We start from the raw sequence: 19,167 nt of genomic DNA on the forward strand, positions 1-19,167 counted from the left end.
ACATATTGAAGAAATTAATAAATTATGAAAGAAAATACATGAAAATTAAATGTAATGCCAATTACATAATATAATAATGACTGTATTAATATTTTTGTATATCTTTCTCTCTGTCTTCCCTGCCCTCCCTCTCTCTCTCTTTCTTTCTTTCTTTCTTTCTTTCTTTCTTTCTTCTTCTCTCTCTCTTCTTCTTCTTCTTCTCCTCTCTCTTTCTTTCTTTCTTTCTTTCTCTTTTTCTCTCTTCTCTCTCTCTCTCTCTCTCTCCCCCCCTCCCCCCCTCTCTCTCTCTCTCCCCCTCTCTCTCTCTCTCTCTCTGTGTCTGCAGCTATAAGACGTTCTTGTCCGAGGACGCTGGTCCTGACACTCTGGTGGCCATTGTTCACGCCAATGACCCTGATGGAGACGGGGTCTCTTACGCCATCACTGGGGGCAACGAGGACAGTAACTTTGAGCTGGACAACCAGAAGGGTGGGTAGAGTTGACAGTGTTGTGTTTACAAGGGTGTGTGCAAGGGCTTGTATGGAGAAGGACTGGGGAAGGTATAACATAGTGGTTCTATAGTAGGGCATTCAGACGCACATGAAAACACACGCAGACAAACGGACATACATATGAATGTATGAAGACAAACAGACATTCTAAAACCCTAACGCATAAATACAGATAAACTCTAACATGAGCATACACAAATTCAGAAGGACAAAAAAAAGGATACACCTGGACACACACACACATAACACACACACACACACACACACACACACACACACACACACACACACACACACACACTCTTGTTATTCAGAATATCTTCTATTGCTGTGGTAACTTCAATTGGGGATAAAGCTCAATGCTAGGCCAGGGGGAACTCAAATCTATAACAAGACCCCCCCCCCCACACACACACACACACACACACACTTCATAGTCATACTCTCCCAGCACAACCCCTTTTATTTTCCTGTTCATCTCTGTTTGTCTTTGTGGAAAAACAAACACAGTTGAACACACACACATCTCACCAGCTTAAGCCTTTCCCAACTCCATGTAAATAAATGTTTTGAGTTTGTCTCCTTTTGTGTGTGTGTGTGTGTGCATGTGTTTGTATGTGTATGTGGGTTTGTGTGTGTTTGTATTTAAGTCTCTCAGTCTCTCTGTGTACTGGCTTTCACACTTTCCTCACAGTCGAGTCTCTCTACGTCTGCGTCGGCAATCTTCCGGTTATCGTTTGTTTACAAGAACCCTCTCTTGCCTCCGAGGTGGAAACACTGGCTAATGCTTAAGCCCCCTGCCTTCCTTATCACCAGCCCCGCACTCCACTGGCGCTCCACCACACAGCCTATTACGGCCACACACACACACACACACGCACACAAAGATGTCCTTTGGTTTTTTCTACTGTTACCGCGGGGAAAAGTTGTCACTTCAAAGACTTAAGCTGCATTTTTATGTATATTTCTCTCGGGACTTTGGTAGACCTAGTTATTTATTTATTTGTGAGGAAGCTGCATTGGAGAAATGTGTCAAAAGATGAAGGGGTGTAAAGGTCTTGTTGTAGAGGATTGTAAAGGGTGGGGGGGGTATTTCCCCCCTTTGTAGTTAAAGCTAAGTTTTGAGTGTTGGTTTGATTGTTTGTGTGCGTGTAGTAGGTTTGTCTGTTTGACAAGACTGCAATATGTGCTATAGTAACAAAGATGGCTGCCATCGTCTCTCTCTCTAGGCATCATCAAACTGCGCCGAGCCCTCCTATCCCTGCGTGGCCCCCAGTACATCCTCAACATTACCGCCACTGATGACAACGCGGCAGACGGACCCTATCCCCTCAGTAACTCCGCCCAGGTCATAGTGGGCATCAACGACATCAACAACAACAAGCCTGTCTTTGAAGAGGTGAGGCTGTGGACACATTATTGGTGTGTGTTTGAAGCCTATGTGCTTGAGAAAAATAGATATAAAGACAGAGAGATGAGGCATATAAAGTTGCAGCGGAGACGAAAACAAGAGAGAGCGAGAAAGACAGATAGCGAGTCAGCGATAGGGGGAAAGTGAGAGAGAGAGAGAGAGAGAGAGAGAGAGATAAAGAGAGAGAAAGACAGACAGATAGTCTAAAGTGAGAGAGAGAGGAACAGAGTGACTGAGGGAGGAGAGGTAGAGTTCCACAGCACTAGGGAGAGAGAGAGATGACAGAAAGAGAGTGAGGAGAATGCCAAGTTGCCAGTTCAAAGTAGAGACAGCTGGTATTCTCCTCGGGGGCAGAACTCCACTCCTCTGCAGTCCGGAACACTCCAGGGTCAGACCAGAATCCCCTCTTGGCATAGCTCAGCTCAGCACGGCTCGGCCCCAAAGATGAATATTTCAGCAGGGACTTGCCCACAGGGTCAGTGGGTGCTTACACGGGAGGAGGAGTGCTAAGTGTGCAAAATCTGGCAACCCGTGAGATTTGGCAACTCTTTGCTCCCCACGTTCTGCGTGTTAACTGGTCTTATTGTGTGGATGTTGAATGCTGGCTGAGGTAGTCACAGTCCATCTGGGCTGGTTGACCAGTGTGTCCCATTGGCTACTGGTCATTTTAATGGGGACTTACTTTGACAACCGACAAATGCAGTATCAGTGCCATAACAGCTGTGTGAACTCTGCCCCCTCAGTGCCATAACTACAGCGTCAACACTGGTGTCCTGGAGAACCAGCCCCCTGGGACGTTTGTCCTGCGTGTGCACGCCCTTGACGCAGACATGGGGGTCAACGGAGAGGTCAAATACGGGATCATGCACCGAGATGGGACATCATCCGGCTTCGTCATCAATTCTGACACAGGTTAGAAACAGACTGCAGTCAAACTGTATCAGGACATCTCTCCATCATTGTTGTGGGATGGCTTACTGTACGTATCTAGAGGACATCAGTGACATTCAGTAACGTACATTGTGTGTGTGTGTGTGTGTGTGTGTGTGTGTGTGTGTGTGCGTGCGTGCGTGCGTGCGTGTGTTCGCGCGTGCGTGTGTGTGTGTGTGTCTCCAGGTGTGATCAGCACCACGGTGAGTTTCGACCGCGAGCGCCAGAGAGAGTATGCCCTGTCTGTCACGGCGACAGACTTGGCCCAGGAGCCCCTCATCAGCATCTGCCAGATCACCATCCTCATCACCGACCAGAACGACAACGACCCCAAGTTTGAGAACAGCCGCTACCAGTGTAAGGGTCACCTTCGTCACACCTGCGTCACACCTCCATCACCTCCGTCACACCTTGGGTCATCTCCGTCATGCTCATAATTTCACCTCTGTCTCTCTCCTGTTTGGTTCAGACAATTTCATTATCAAATGTGTATGTTGGTATTGCCTTGTCCAATACATTAAGTCATCTTATCAAGGTATTAGTAAGGTATTATCTTGGCTGCTGTGTTTTAATCCCCCAATAGCAAATATGGTCATTTAGTGTTGAGTGGTGCTTAGGGGAAACAGTGTTCTTGCTAAGGGTTGCCCTGCCACAGACACAAAGGGACTGTTTCCTTATCCAAGCTTCTCTCTCCCTTCCTCCACACCTCCAAGTGCTTACTAAGCCCTTTGCACAATATTCCACCAGGAATTAAAATGTTATTCCATTCTAAAACACAACAGAGGAAATTACTTCAACCTGTTCCCCTTACACTCATATTTAAGGCCAGTGTACCAGGGATTTGTCAGTTCGTGTGAGGATTCCCTCCCTCACCATGTTTGGCCATGTGTAGCTTAAGGTCAAAGGTCAAGTCAAAACTGTGCTTGCCCAGCAATGTCCAACAGCTCAAGGACCCAATGTCTCCTATCCCAGTCCAATGACACTGGCTTGTGGCTTCTGTGTTATGTCTTAACAGTTTTCAAGGTAAAGCAATATTGTGAAAGGTAATACTTAGCAGCCCCCCTGAAGCCCCAATAAATCATATGCTGATATATATTTTAAATCATAGGTAATCCTGGAAAGCTTTTAAGACTGATGAAAACGTTGTCGCCTCCCTGCTCTCCAGAGTCCCTGTTTGTTTACCATGTGTGCAAATATGTGTGTTGATAAGCCCCATGTCAGAATCCCTTTTTATCACATTACAACAACACTGTTGGAGTGGCTTATTAACTATTTAACAGGGAGATTGAAATGTTTCTAGGACACACGCATTTATTTCTGGTCGCTGTGACTGAAATGCGTGATTTCAGCCGGAAATGGCCACCACCACTGCTGTTGTCATTGCTCTTGTTGATGTTGTTCGTTATCGGCGGTGATGTTGATGTGTTAACCCTTCATGTGGCAGACTTCCTGCGCGAGGACACGCCGGTGGGTACTAGCTTCCTGCGAGCGGCGGCACACGATGACGACCAGGGGAGTAACGCGGCTATCACCTACTCGCTGTCCCGTCAGCAGCCGGCCTACCTGCACATCAACCCCAGCACAGGCTGGGTGTACGTCAACCACCCCATCTCACAGGTGGGGGCACAGTCACACACACCTAATACACCACAATACAATAAACAATTAGGGGGCAATTCCTGTGTGTGTGTGTGTGTGTTTTCTCCTCCCTCTTCCCCCAGTACTTCTTCTCTATGCACTGCAGGCTGCCTGTCGAAACAGGGAAGTCCTCAACCCGCTGGTCTAGTACAGGTGTTTTTACAGCCTCATCCTGCGCTGCCCCATGTGTCTGTGTGTGTGTACAGCACCCCACTGTGCTCCCTCCCAGTGTGTGTACACTGTACACCGATCCTTCCCACTGGCCTGATATCATCCACTGAGACTGCTGCACACCTTTCTTCCTTCCTCCCTCTGCGGATGCATATTAAACATGGCAAGGTCTGGAATAACAACAATGCCCCTGTCTCTCTATAGATGTATAAATAGCTCTGTGTATCTTACCCACAGCCTGGGGAAGCATTGTATTCACACATGCATAAATATATTTACGTGTGTGTGTGTGCGTGCGTGCACGTTTATTTCCGACATTTGGTTGTCTCCCTCCAGGCAGAGGGGAGTTGACACCGTGCAGTACATTTTATTTTTAGGGTTTGGGCTTTTGTCGGCTAAGCGATATTGTTTAGCGTTTCTTCCTCATGTCTCTTGTTTCCTGGTTTTCATTCATTCTCTACGTCTTCTGTTTCTTGGTCTCTCTCTCTGTATTCTCTTCATGTATTCTTGTTTTTGGTGTGGTTAGTCGTTACAGTTTGCTAGCTTAATTGTTTGTCAGTATTCACAGCTTATCATGCTGTATGTAGACCTACAACTGTTCAATGGATGCCATTGTTTAAAAGTTAATATCCTCTGTAAGATTAATGTATGGAATCAAAAGTATCTCTGGTAAATTTGGCCATAAGCTGGATATCAACTGTGATCTCTGTCGGGTAGGGCTATGTTGCCATTGTAGATGAATGGTCTTATAGTGTTAGAATCTCTCTCTCTCTCTCTCTCTCTCTCTCTCTCTCTCTCTCTCTCTCTCTCTCTCTCTCTCTCTCTCTCCCCATTCAGCCACAGATGAGAAGGAGAAAGGGAGAGTGGGGAGAGGGTAAGAAAGAGGGGGGAAGGTAGGGGGCTTGAGGTTAGGTTCTAGGTGACCCGTACCAACCAGTGAATTATTCATGCTTGATTCACATCCGACACCTTTTAGCTCTTAAGTCTGGTCTCCATCTTGAGTTGACACAGATGAGGTTTGACAGGACCGGTGAGATTTAGAGTGTGGGGGGGAGTTATTGTGATGGACCTGTTGGTTTCCTTCTTCCTTCCTTTCTTCCTTACTCCCGTCCTTGTGTCTGATTTGCAGTGGCCCCCGCACTCTCACTGTTTGACTGTGTGTGTGTGTGTGTGTGTGTGTGTGTGTGTCAGAAAACATTGCTCAGCAGAGACCTAGCACACGTCAGGTAGAGTTATCCACCCTGTCAGGACAAAGACAACCACAACCGGCTCTCTCATTCCCTCTCTGTCTCCATTTGCCTACTCTCTTCATTCCCCACCCTCTTTTGTCCCTATTTCTCCCTGACTCTGTGTGCATGTGTGGATGTCTGCATATTATGTATATATGTATATGTCCCTGGGTTTGTGCCTGGGTGTGTGTGTGTGTGTTTGCTTGTGTGCGTGTGTGTGTGTCATAGAAAAGCCTCCCTCTTTGTTCTCCAAGTCCAACAACCTCCCAAAGTCAAATCAAGAGGCGGAGAGAGTGACCCCATCTTCACCCTGCCACACAATGGACTTGTGAAATCTCCCAGTTAATGTCCCATATAAATAATGCTGAATATTCCTCTACTTTAAATGTCACCCCTTTCTCTCATCCCTCTCTTCTCCGTAGCAATGATCTGTTTAACAAAGCTTTCACACTCGCCTTGCAGAGAATCATTTATCTGAATACCGCCATGTCAGTTGGAATGCTTCCTCTCTCATTGCTCTCTTTCTCTCTCTCTCCCTCTCTCTGTTTCACTTTCTGTCTCTCTCTCTGTATGTCTCATGTGATGTAAGGGTGAATGACATCAGAACAGTCTTATGTAGACAGTAGGAAGGTTGTGGATTAGAGGAGGAGGTTACTAGAAAGTCATGACACTGACTAAGTGGATAAGGTTGTAAATATGATGCATCTGAACTGTTATTAAGAGATTGTAACAAACTGATGTAGACTGTTTCTATGCTCATTCATTTGCACATTAAGGTATATTTAAGATGTGAAAGGAGGTAAAAAGAGAGGAGGGTCAACCATGTGTTTTGGTCAGCTCCATATGCTTTCCATGTCTAACCTCCATGTCACCCCTCCTTCCTCTCTTTCATTTGTCGTCAGACGTCGAGGATCAGCCAGCAGATCGTGGCCACAGACGGGGGCAACAGGAGCAGCTCTGTGGAGCTGACCGTCATCATCACCAACGTGCACAACCAGCCGCCCCAGTGGGGGCAGCTAGAGTACTGGGTCACCGTGCCCGAGAACACAGTTCGCGATGCCAAGATAGTGGTGAGTGGACCTCATAGTGACCTGTTCCTTAACTAGGAGAGATGGTGTCTACTCACACTATGATATAAGGTCAACCACAACTATACATAGGTTTCTGGTAGTAGTGGTTGTGGTAGAGATGGTTCAACGCTCTACCAACTGCAACTTGGGGAATGCTCCAAAATGATAGCCTCATCTCTTTCCAACTGACCAAGATAATTAAGACCCCCAAAAGGAGTTCCCCACCCCACCCCCAGCTTGCCAAGATAGTGGTGACTAGGCTACTATTAGTGCCTCCAGACAGACTGGCATCAACGTCTCTAGGACCCTACTCCCTGTCGGAGGGGAAAGTGGGTCTTCTGAGACTATTCCCATCCGTGCGTCCCGCCTATTCATCAGTAAAGAGAGCCTTGAGGAGCGCTAGTAGAAAACGCAGCTCACTTTCCCCAACCATCAGCATGTTTAGCGGGGTGCTTCGAAAGATTTCTGCCGAGGCGAGTACACAACCCTGCTACGTTTCACTTGACGAGCATGAAACACCACACTTTACCCCCTCCACCTCCCTTCCAGTGCTTCTACTCTTCCATCTTACCCCTGCTGCCATCCTTACCTGTCTTCATTTTGCACAAATTTCAAAATAGACTACAAATGTTAAATGTAATTTTTTTAAGATGTCCCCTGATAGTGTTTCCTTTAATAGTGGTGAGTGAGTTTTTGAAAAGGAGAGGGAGGGGGACGTATTGACGCTACTTTCGCCAAAAGCATGTTCATTCACTCGCTTTGCTTCGCTTGTCATTTTTGATAACCTGTTTTTAAATATGCTCCCAGGCCCTTTTTTTGACAACACCAAATTATAATTGATCCCTCAATGGCAGGAGATGGCAGAAATGCAACGAGCCACCCGGTATCTGTGTCAGCGTCGACACGGGAGACAAAGGGAGTGAGGAGAGGGAAGGAGATAAAATGATTCACCCCGTTAAGACTCTACAATGGTCTCTTATTGCCTCGGACCGCGCAACAGAGAGAGACGTTTAATTACTGTATTCATCTCCTGACAGCTCAGCTCGCGTCCCCACAGCTTCACTGGGAGAGAGAGAGCGAGAGAGAGGGAGAGAGAGATAGTAAATGAATGCCACTCTAATCCACTGGATGCTCTTTACATATTTAAACGCAGATGTCTCCCTCAAAGCGGTTGTTCCGTGGAATTGGAAAAGAGGAAAGGCTATGTCTCATTCTCTCTCTTTCACAGTTTCTCTCTCTGGAACCTGTTGGTCGATAGCTAGATGACCTCTCACTTCAGGTCTCCCTCTCAGTTTTTCTCTCCTTTTCTCTCCTTTACTCTCTCTATCTCTCTCTCTCTCTCTCTCTCTCTCTCTCTCTCTCTCTCTCTCTCTCTCTGTCAAGGTCGAGGTAAGGAGTAGACCAAGGCGCAGCGTGATGAACAAACATGACTTTAATTAGTTAAAGTACAAAACAAAACACGACTCGTGAAGTCCACGGTGACACTGACCGAATAAGGAACAAAAACCCACAAACACAAAGTGAAACACAGACAGTTAAATATGGCTCCCAATCAGAGACAACCAGCCGACAGCTGACACTCGTTGCCTCTGATTGGGAGTCACACCGGCAAACATAGAAACAGACAACCTAGAACACCCAAACAAAGAAACAGAACACATAGAATGAACACACCCTGGCTCAACCTATAGAGTCCCAGAGCCAGGGTGTGACAGTACCCCCCCCCCTAAAGGCGCGGACTGCGACCGCGCCTAAATACGAGCAAAACAGGGGAGGGCTGGGTGGGGCATTCCTCCTCGGGCGGCGGCTCCGGCTCGGTCTTGCCCACCACCCTCCAACAAACCCCATAGCGCCCCTGGTCCGGTCTGGCCCCGCTGGCTGGAGCTGGACTGGACGTAGCAGGAGCGGTAGGCTTCAGCTCCTTAGTGGAGCAGTAGAGCGGTACCTGAATTGGCACCGATGACCCAGGCACGGGTTGTGCCGGACTGACGACTCGCACCCCTGGCTTGGTGCGAGTGGCAGGAACGGGCCGGGCCGGGCTGGCGACGCGCACCGTAGACTTGGTGCGAGTGGCAGGAACAGGCCGGACCGGGCTGGCGACGCGCACCGTAGACTTGGTGCGTGGAGCAGGGACAGGCCGGGCCGGGCTGGCGACGCACCCCGTAGGCTTGGTGCGTGGAGCAGGGACAGGCCGGGCTGGGCTGACGACGCACACCGTAGGCTTGGTGCGTGGAGCAGGGACAGGCCGGACAGGGCTGGCGACGCACACCGTGAGGCTTGGTGCGTGGAGCAGGGACAGGCCGGGCTGGGCTGACGACGCACACCGTAGGCTTGATGCGTGGAGCAGGGACAGGCCGGACAGGGCTGGCGACGCACACCGTAGGCTTGGTGCGTGGAGCAGGAACAGGCCGGGCTGGGCTGGCGACGCACACTGTAGGTTTGGTGCATGGAGCAGGGACAGGCCGGGGCTGGGCTGTCGACGCACACCGTAGGCTTGGTGCGTGGAGCAGGAACAGGCCGGGCAGGGCTGGCGACGCACACCGTAGGCTTGGTGCGTGGAGCAGGGACAGGCCGGACAGGGCTGGCGACGCACACCGTAGGCTTGGTGCGTGGAGCAGGAACAGGCCGGGCTGGCGACGCACACCGTAGGTTTGGTGCGTGGAGCAGGGACAGGCCGGGCTGGGCTGGCGACGCACACCGTAGGCTTGGTGCGTGGAGCAGGGACAGGCCGGGCTGGGCTGGCGACGCACACCGTAGGCTTGGTGCGTGGAGCAGGAACAGGCCGAACCGTACTGGGAACACACACCACTGGCCTCAACCGGGGATCAGGAACGGGCCGGACAGGACTGGCAACACACCTCAGTACCTCTCGCCGTGCCTCTACAACTTCCCTCCCCCTTCTCACCAATGGCTCCCGTAACCTGGTGGCCCTCTGAACTCGCCCCTTGTCTGCCTCCGTCAGCCCCGTCGTCCATGCCGTGTGCCCCCCCCTAAAAATTTCTTGGGGTTGCCTCTCGCCTGTCCGACGTTGACCCGTTTGGCGCCGCTGCTCCTCTCCTGCCTGGGTCTCCCCCTTTATCGCCTTCCGGTACCGGACGGCCTCCTCCTCAGTAATCTGCCCCCAACCGAGGAGGACATCCACAAGAGTCACCTCCTGCGTGTGTTCCTGGACACGCTGCTTGGTCCTGGTATGGTGGGTTTTTCTGTCAAGGTCGAGGTAAGGAGTAGACCAAGGCGCAGCGTGATGAACAAACATGACTTTAATTAGTTAAAGTACAAAACAAAACACGACTCGTGAAGTCCACGGTGACACTGACCGAATAAGGAACAAAAACCCACAAACACAAAGTGAAACACAGACAGTTAAATATGGCTCCCAATCAGAGACAACCAGCCGACAGCTGACACTCGTTGCCTCTGATTGGGAGTCACACCGGCAAACATAGAAACAGACAACCTAGAACACCCAAACAAAGAAACAGAACACATAGAATGAACACACCCTGGCTCAACCTATAGAGTCCCAGAGCCAGGGTGTGACACTCTCTCTCTCTCTCTCTCTCTCTCTCTCTCTTTCTCTCTCTGTCTCTCCATGTCTCTCTTGAACCCCTCTCTGGAACCGGTTGGTCGATGGCCAAAACTCTTTCTCTATCCCCCCTTTCCCACCACCACCCCTTCCACCACCCCCTTCTTCTCCTCCTTGTTGGTTTGTTCAGCCACCAAGGCGGCATTATTGCGGCGATGTAGATTGTTGTTTTAAATTTAGCAGCGCTAATTTTATCTGTTAATTATGTTGTTGCCGGGGATGAGAGATGCAGATGCAGGGAGAAATCTCCATATCAATGAGGCCCTTCTCCCGTGGAGAGCCAGTAGGATGGGTGCTATTGTCTCATCAGCGCTGTCAACGCACTTTCCTCCTCAGGCTCTTTTTTGTTGTTGAGGATGTGTGGGGGTTGTTTTTGGGTCCATCTCTCTCAGAAGGTTTTTGAAGTGGAGTGAGGGAGCATGAGGAGAGTGCCATGTTGTTTACATACCCTGGGCTTATTCATTGGGGGAAGCAGCATGTAAAAGATAGATCTGACATAATTCTTTGATGTGTTAAACATACATACATACTAGAAGTCACCCACTGTAATACACAAGGAATATACAGCAGGTGAATGGTTGACGACTGAACACAAACACAACACTTTCTCTACACCAAAACATGCTCAAGGCCAGCCATTTAGCTTGACAGCAATGGAGCTAACGCTACGCTAGGCTAGGCTAAGCAAGGCCCCCAGACACCATTGATGTGTAATGAGATGATTTCTCATTAGAGCTAAGTCCATGCCGACTCAGCTTTAGCCTTGGTGCATTGTGCCATTGAGAGGACTTGCTAGGCTCCTCTGAACTGAAATGCGAGAAATGGAGCTTCTTGTCAATTGTTGACTTATTTAATTCAGATGGTTTTGAGCACTTTCTTATGAACATGAAAAGATGGAAGATGATTCTAGTAAATGTTGGATGCATGTTGACAGCTTATGGTCAAGCTTATGAACCCTTAATAATGTTGTTCATGGATGCATTATGGCCTAGTTGGTACCATTCGTGACAACTTTATTGATGGCCTTATTGACCCCATAAAGGTCAACTGTTACTGTCTCCTCTGTGACTTGTGCAGTGACTGTGCATGTGCCAAAGAGGCCAGTCCCAATGGGGCTCTGCATGTGGTCTCGTATGTCTTAGCTAATAGAAGAACACACACACCACTTTCCACAGAGATCACCGAGCCCTGTATGAAAGGGTAGTGCTCTTCTGCTCTCAGCCCTTTCCTTCATTGATTTCTCTCTGCTTCTTTCTTTGTATCTTTCCTCTCGTCTATCCTCTCTCTCTCTCCCCCTCTTCCTCTCTCCCCCTCCCTCTTCCAAACTCTTTCAGGAAGCTCCATAAGTTGGTGTAATGGTCCACTATAGTCTCTGTAGTTTGGTGGGCTCAATAGGTTCACTAATGGTGGTTAACGGCAGCCTCTGATTGGCTAGACAGATAATATTGCCTTTTATAAAAGCTTTCAAGATAACGGCTGCCAGGAGTTACCATGGTAGTCACTGGCCTTTTAATGGAGAAAACTTTGAACACTTCCAACCGTTAGTGGAGGGTAGTAATTAGCCAGAGAACTTGTTCACTTTCGCACTCTTTTCATTTACAAACTCTCTTTATCTACACTCTCCCTCTCTCTTTCTCTCCCTCTCACACTCTACAATGTCTCTCTGTACTAATATAACTTGAACAACAAAGCACTTCACAACAATTACATGGAGTTTTTTTCCCTCTCTATCGCTCTCTTGCTCCACTCTAAGTACAGTATTTACTCCCTGGTGTGGAGTAACTGTAGCAACTGACTGTTAAAATCTGTTCTGTGCTTTGGGAGCCTTCACAGTAATTCATCCTTAGAACTCTAAATACAAATTAGGCTTGTTAAACAGTATAATGCATTCATTAGCATCCCTGAGCTGCCTTGTTGTGTTACTGTGTGTCTCTATTCCTCTACCCCCACCATCTATTTTCTCTCTCTCTCCCTCTCCCTCTCGCCTCACTCCTCCATCTATCTATCTATCTCTCCGTCTCCCTAATTAAAAATTTAAATATTGAGCCTCTCATTGTGGAATTATCTCAAGGAACGATAATTAGCGAATTTCCAAACGCGGTAATTGCAACCTTGAGGAAGTAATTAAGGGGCCTTGTTCTTTAGCATGCCGGCGAGTTAATGGGGTATCATTCCCATCATGCTCCTGTCCCAGGGCTCGCCCCTGTTAACTGGGGAGGAGAGGCCCGGTGCATGAGGGGTCTTTAATAAGGTGGGATACAAGAGGTTGGACAAGTTTTGTATTTTCTCAGCAGATAATACAAATTAATAATTGAAGCAAAACTCAGGCTTGCATGAATATTTCAACACAACAAGGCTTTTGAAGCAAAACAGGGAAGTTAAAAAAAAGAAAAATATTTTTTTGTGAGAAGCTGAGGTGGGTGGGAAGTTGGGGTCCACAGGGGACTCTGTGCATCTAGGGTCTCGCAAACTCACTAGCACGCTACTGGACGGAGAGAGAGAGAGAGAGAGAGAGAGAGAGAGAGAGAGAGAGAGAGAGAGAGAGAGAGAGAGAGAGAGAGAGAGAGAGAGAGAGAGAGCCCTCCTCCACTGAGTCGGAAAGGACAGTCTGAGAGCTTTCCGCTGTTGCGTTATCTTCAGGTGTTCTTCCTGACTCTCTCTTTCTATCTCTGTAGCTCTAACCAAGCATAGTGAGTCATGGGCAGACAGTACAACAATACTACTTTCAATGTTCTCCCTTCCAATGCTTTTCCTCTTATGGGAAATGTTATTGCAATTTCATAATGGGTAACAGGGTGACTTTGCAATGGGTTTTGGTGTTGCTCGACAGATATTGAAATATTATTTCGTTTTTGTTGTGCTGTTAGTTTTCAACCGGACTTCCAGGATTGGTTTTTCAGACAGTGGCTCACAGTGTAGTCTAGCGTATCCAGATAATCACTTCAAAAGTTCAAATCTATCCGGTGCCATTTTGATTTTCCAATTTCCCACTGTTGGTTGGAGTCCAAGAACAGTGCCTGCTAACACCCCAGTCAGTCAATGAGAAGATTGAATGCCTGTGTTTGCCAGACATGGAGTCAAAGGCTACCATTCCATTATAGCTCTCTCTGCTGCAATCTCTCATTCTTATGCATCAGAAATGGACGAGTTGCAAATGTAGAAAGCCATGTCAGAATGCTGGACGTTTGAAGAATCTCAGAATCTCCAGAAGTGTGGATATGGTGAATTTGAAGAGGTAATGTGTGTGTGTGTGTATGTGTGTGTGTGTGTGTGTGTGTGTGTGTGTGTGTGTGTGTATGTGTGTGTGTGCATGTGTGTGTGTGTATGTGTAGGGCCTCTGCTGGATCGAAGCAGAATGAGTGGTGAAGTGAGGTTCATTCGGCCATGGTTAATGTCATCCTTCCCTGTCAAGGTTGTGACTCTGTGGCTGTGTGGCAGAGAAAGCTCTAGTCTGTACACACACACACGCACACACACACAGATACATAAATAGAGCACACACTCATACAGTCACATACACACACATACACACATACACAGCACACACACAGCATCATTGTGGCAGGACAAGTGGCGAAGAGAACATGGGTCTTAAAAGCTCCACATGCTTCCTTCCTTTATAGGTCAGACCATTTTGCTGTAGGGCACTGCACAGGAACACAACAACACACACATTCACCTGCACACACACACATTCACAGTCAGGCACACACAGCAGATTCCGAATAACACCCCTCTTCAACTGTTCTCAGGGTTCACTAGTATCCTTGCCCTTGGTTAAAGAGGTTGCCTCTCTCCTCTCACATTCACACTCAAGGCAAGCCATTAGAAAAGTGCAGTCCAAACATGTCCATAGATGGTTTGGACCATTATTTTGACATGTTTGGACAAGAGCTAGAACTATGAATTCTTGAACACACTTAAACATACTATGCTTGAAATGGTGTGCTTACTCCATAATGTCATCAATGTAATAAATGCTCACATTTATGGAGTTTGTTTTGCGGAACCCTTGAAGTAACAAATGATTTGGTGCCAGACAGCGTGCAGCTGTGACCCATAATGGAGTCCTCAGAACAATGAGAATCCTGCCTCTTGTTCCTGTGAGTGTAGGATGACGTCCATGCAACCGCCCCATATGTTTCATACAGAGAGGGAAAGAAAAACATTCTCACACCTGACCTCCATACTGGTATAAACAGGAAGGGAGGGGGGACATCAATAAGCTTGACACCATGTCTGTGAAATCCCATTGATGGGCTCCCTCTGTACCCAGGTATGCGCTGCAGCGATATACTTCCCCGTGTCATTTCCTGTCACTTTGGTTTTCTCTGCCACGGTTCCTGGAAAAGATAGAGTGGGAGTGTTGTGAAAACCGAGCAGCCTCCATTTAGAACCAGATAGTCTGGAGCTGATTTTCCAGTGGAAAGTGTCTCCATAAAGTGTCAATATCAGTTCAATAGGAACTTTGATGGATTAGGCTTGGAGTGTGTCCAATGTATTCCTGAAGTGGAGTCACCAGTAGGGAGACGTTTGTGCTGATTTAGATGGGCCCACTCACTAATAATGCTAATTGTCTTTAGCAAGCTTTGGTCAAAGCCAGCCCCTTTTGTTAGTCATTGGCTCTTTTTCAGTAATTCCCCTCCAAGATAAAAAAAAATCTATGGGACATTACAGCATGCCCAAGCAGGTTCCACCTAGTTTTCTGTCTTGTACTTCATGCACACACACTGGCACTCAAATGAACGTGCACAGACAAAAGAACACACTCTGTTCAGACATGCATATACACTTGCATATATATCCACCTCACTATCCTATCAATAATGATGTCATATCCTGCTTCCTATCCTCCAGACTATCAAGGCCACCTCTCCGCTGGGTGACCCCAGAGTGACCTATAACCTTGAGGAGGGTCAGGTCCCGGAGACCAACATGCCTGTCCGCTTCTACATCAAACCCAACAGGGCTGATGGCTCTGCATCCATACTGGTGGCTGAACCTCTGGACTATGAGACCACGTGCTTCTTCACACTAAGGGTCAGAGTGCAGAACGTAGCTGCTGTTCCACTGGCCTCTTTTACTACCGTCTACGTCAATGTTACAGGTAGGAGGCATTTTAAGAGTGTATACTGTACACTCTTAGATTTAGAAAGTGTGTATACTGGCGTGAATGCTGGATACATTTACTCCTGTGTGACTATGAGGCATGCAACTTACGGAAATGACCTTGGTCCTCTGTAGCTCAGTTGGTAGAGCATGGCACTTGCACCGCCAGGGTTGTGGGTTTGATCCCTGGGGCTATCCATATGTAAAATGTATGCACTCATGACTGTAAGTTGTTTTGGATAAAAGTGTCTGCTAAATGGCATATATTATCTGCTAAATGGCATTTATTATATGTACAGTACCTTGGCCATACAAACCTTTTTATCTTGGGTCATGGCAGTGCTGGAAGGAAGTGAGTTTTGTGAGGAAAAGAGAGACAGAAGAGACAGATAGAGAGAAGACAGCAGGCAGGCTTGAGCAGTAGGGAACAGTGAAGGGCTTTCCAACACAACATAAATACTTGAAGCTCCAGCTCAGTTAATGAAGGTGGGAGGCAGAGAGGCGGAAGAGAGGAGATTGAAAGGTAATAACAGGGAAGATGTAGTCCCTAGAAGCCTGTTGGAGGAAGGTGTAATCAGCTAGCGACAGAAAACAGTAGCGGTTAAAATGGCTGCTTGTTTAGCGATGACTCATACCACATACGCCAGGGAAGGAGACGGGAACACACATATCTAGCTCTAATAGAGTAAAGAAAAGAGGCTATTCTTGTCTGACTTTGTCGATAATTGTATTTTGGGGGGCGTTTAAGGAAATCACAAATGTTCCTCATCTTATGGATACCAAGGGAGTAGTCTTAAAACCTGGAGAGTCAGTGACTTAAGATTTGGGTTTGTGTACTTAGCATTAGTATTGTTGAGGGCAAAACAATAGGAGTGGTAGGACCTCTGTTAGCATGCTCTTAATAGAAAGCCTGTATCACCTCCCTAGCCCTTACCTCTGGCCTCTCTCCAATCTCCAGATGTAAACGACAACGTTCCCTTCTTCCTGTCCTCCACCTATGAGGCTACCATTCCAGAGGGGGCAGAGATCGGAACATTGGTGGCCCAGGTTTCTGCTACGGACCTTGACTCAGGCCTCCATGGAATGGTGAGGACCCCTGCGGACTCTATTGCGAATGACTACATTTCCCATAATCACTTGATTTTCTTATCAAGATACACAATATTGTATGTAATTTTATCCTAATATTGCATTAACATTTTGATCTTTCCCCCTTTGTCTACAGATAAACTATGTGATCTTGAAGGACGAGAGTGGAGACTCTCAGTACTTCAGTATTAACTCCTACACTGGGGTCATACACACCCGGGCCTCGTTTGACCGTGAGCAGAAAGGTTCCTACCTCATAGAGGTCCAGTCTCAGGACAGCTCAGAGTCAGCCAGGCCTGGACAGCAGGGCCAGCCCAACACTGGTGGGTATCTCACATACCTACACTCCTCTGCATACACACGTTTGCAGTCCACACACAGGCACACCTATCCAGACAGGGAAACTCTGAGTATCATACTCTCTCATAATAGGTAGCTCTGTCCCCTTACCAACCCTATCCTCCATTAACCCCCCATTACCTAACTAGTCAATAACACATCAGTCATTTTCTAACCAGGCAGTAACAGGAACACACACAGAAACACAAACAAACACACACACACACACACACACACACACACACACACACACACACACACACACACACACACACACACACATACACACACACCAGCTGGCTCTATCCCTGTTATTAGAGCATCCAGATGAACTTCATTCATTAAGACGTCGTTAGCGATGCGCTAATGGAACAAGCTAATGGCTAATCTGGGTTATGGGTCAATAATGACCCGCACACAGAGGTACAGCAAAAGAACAGTGATGCTACACTCATCCCACCAACACACTGTTTGTTCAAGCCATCAAGGTCCCTCTAGAGTTGATACGGCAATGACTAGCTATAGCACATTATTCTCCCTTTTGCCCCTGTTGGTGTTATACTGCTGTGTTCTGTGAGGTTTAGATGGTTAATGCTTCTGTTTTCTCTTGCCAGGTGTAATGACTTTAGAGTAATGTACTCTCTTTTAATGTCTTTGGTCCACATAGACCAAGCCAATGTAATTTTGATGTCAGAGTACTATACGTTAGTGTTGCTCTCTAGGTCCCTGTTACAATCTGGATTGGTTGTTAGTCCTGAGTAAAGATCCTCTCATTGGTTGCCCAACAGACACGGCCTACGTACGGATCCGCTGACGGACGTCAACGACAACGCTCCAGCTTTGCCCAATCGGTGTACGAGGTGAGCGTGGAGGAGGACAAGGAGGTGGGTCGTCCTCATCACCGTGACGGCCAATGATGAAGATGAAGGTGAGGCACATTGGGCGGGTCTCTCAGGGTGGGTAGAAGTCCATAATCAGTCAACCCTTGGTTTAGACTTTTTTGTTGTTGAAAAATAGCGCTACCACAATGATAAGTTGATAAGTAAAGTTACTGGTGCTAGTTTTGGGACATAGTTTAAATTATTTGGACAGCACTGTTTATAATTCTAGTGTTTACTCCCATGGAAGATTACTGCTCATCTTTACAAAGGCTTTGGCAGAAACAAGTCCAAAGACAGCCAGACATAACAATTGAGAATTGAATGTAACGCAATGCCAGTCCACTGAGTCCCAGTAGTCTTAACGTCTTTTGTTGAAGTGCTTCGATACTCCTAGAGGACTTGGGCTCTAGTGGTACAGTGTGTGTTTATCCTGGTGTAGCTTCTCTACTTGTCTGTTCAACTCCGTCTCTGACGTAATGGAACCAAGTCTCACTCTCCTGTCACTTCCCTCTGTGCCCATGAATTCTGCTCAATATCAAGTTGAATTTTCTGTTGAAGCTTTGACAGGCTCCACAGAGATTAAGAAAAGTATAGGAGGTATATTTAGGTAAAGAATACTCTCTGTCTTTCTCTCTCCGTCTCTGACTCCCACTCCTGTCACTCTCTCTCTATTCCTCTTATTTTTCTGTCAGAGCTTGTTAGCACATCTCTGTGGTGAATGTGGGAGGTATGGATCGCGGCCCCCAGAGGTAGTCATTTGATGTTTGTCTCTTTGTTTTTGTTTTTGTCCCTCGTCTCTCCTCCTCTGAAAAATTAATAAATAAGAAAACAGTGTGCTCTCTTAATGACAATGGTAAATCCTTTGTGGGTAGTAGATGTCGATCGTTGTTTTGGTGGAAAATGTCACCTTCCATGATGCCAACGCAGGTTTTGAAATGACATCTGATTTAATGGACTCGCTACGTTACATTTAAAGAGTTAGCAAAGACTAAGACGAGAATTGGGGCCACCATTTTGGATTTAGGGTTTGTTTTTGTTTTTCCTTTCCAATGTTCAGTTGAATTAGCAACTGTCTTGGCTCTGCTATTCATCCCTCTTCAGACACCCTAGCTAGATCCCTTGACGGATTTGTAAAAGCATACAGTCCAAAAAGACACTGAAGCAGAATTAAGAGAGTGCTAAGATAGCAAACCAACCGCAAAACAACAACTTCATAATTCCCT

The 19,167-nt window shown here is 47.2% G+C and overlaps 1 protein-coding gene across 1 annotated transcript; it reads left to right on the forward strand.

The window, feature by feature from the left end:
* Positions 1-325: 325 nt before the first annotated feature.
* On the forward strand, positions 326-17,947 carry LOC123490772 (neural-cadherin-like; the record flags this gene model as incomplete). Its single annotated transcript, XM_045220647.1, has 11 exons — positions 326-468; positions 1,721-1,890; positions 2,646-2,814; positions 3,019-3,189; positions 4,277-4,449; positions 6,773-6,940; positions 15,384-15,633; positions 16,594-16,721; positions 16,861-17,051; positions 17,678-17,693; positions 17,852-17,947. Coding segments are annotated over 11 exons (1,675 nt in total), but the record flags the coding sequence as incomplete, so codon positions are not given.
* Between the last annotated feature and the right edge of the window lie 1,220 nt (positions 17,948-19,167).

Source organism: Coregonus clupeaformis, unplaced genomic scaffold, assembly GCF_020615455.1.
Source record: "Coregonus clupeaformis isolate EN_2021a unplaced genomic scaffold, ASM2061545v1 scaf4740, whole genome shotgun sequence".
In the NCBI taxonomy this organism is placed as follows: Eukaryota; Metazoa; Chordata; class Actinopteri; order Salmoniformes; family Salmonidae; genus Coregonus; species Coregonus clupeaformis.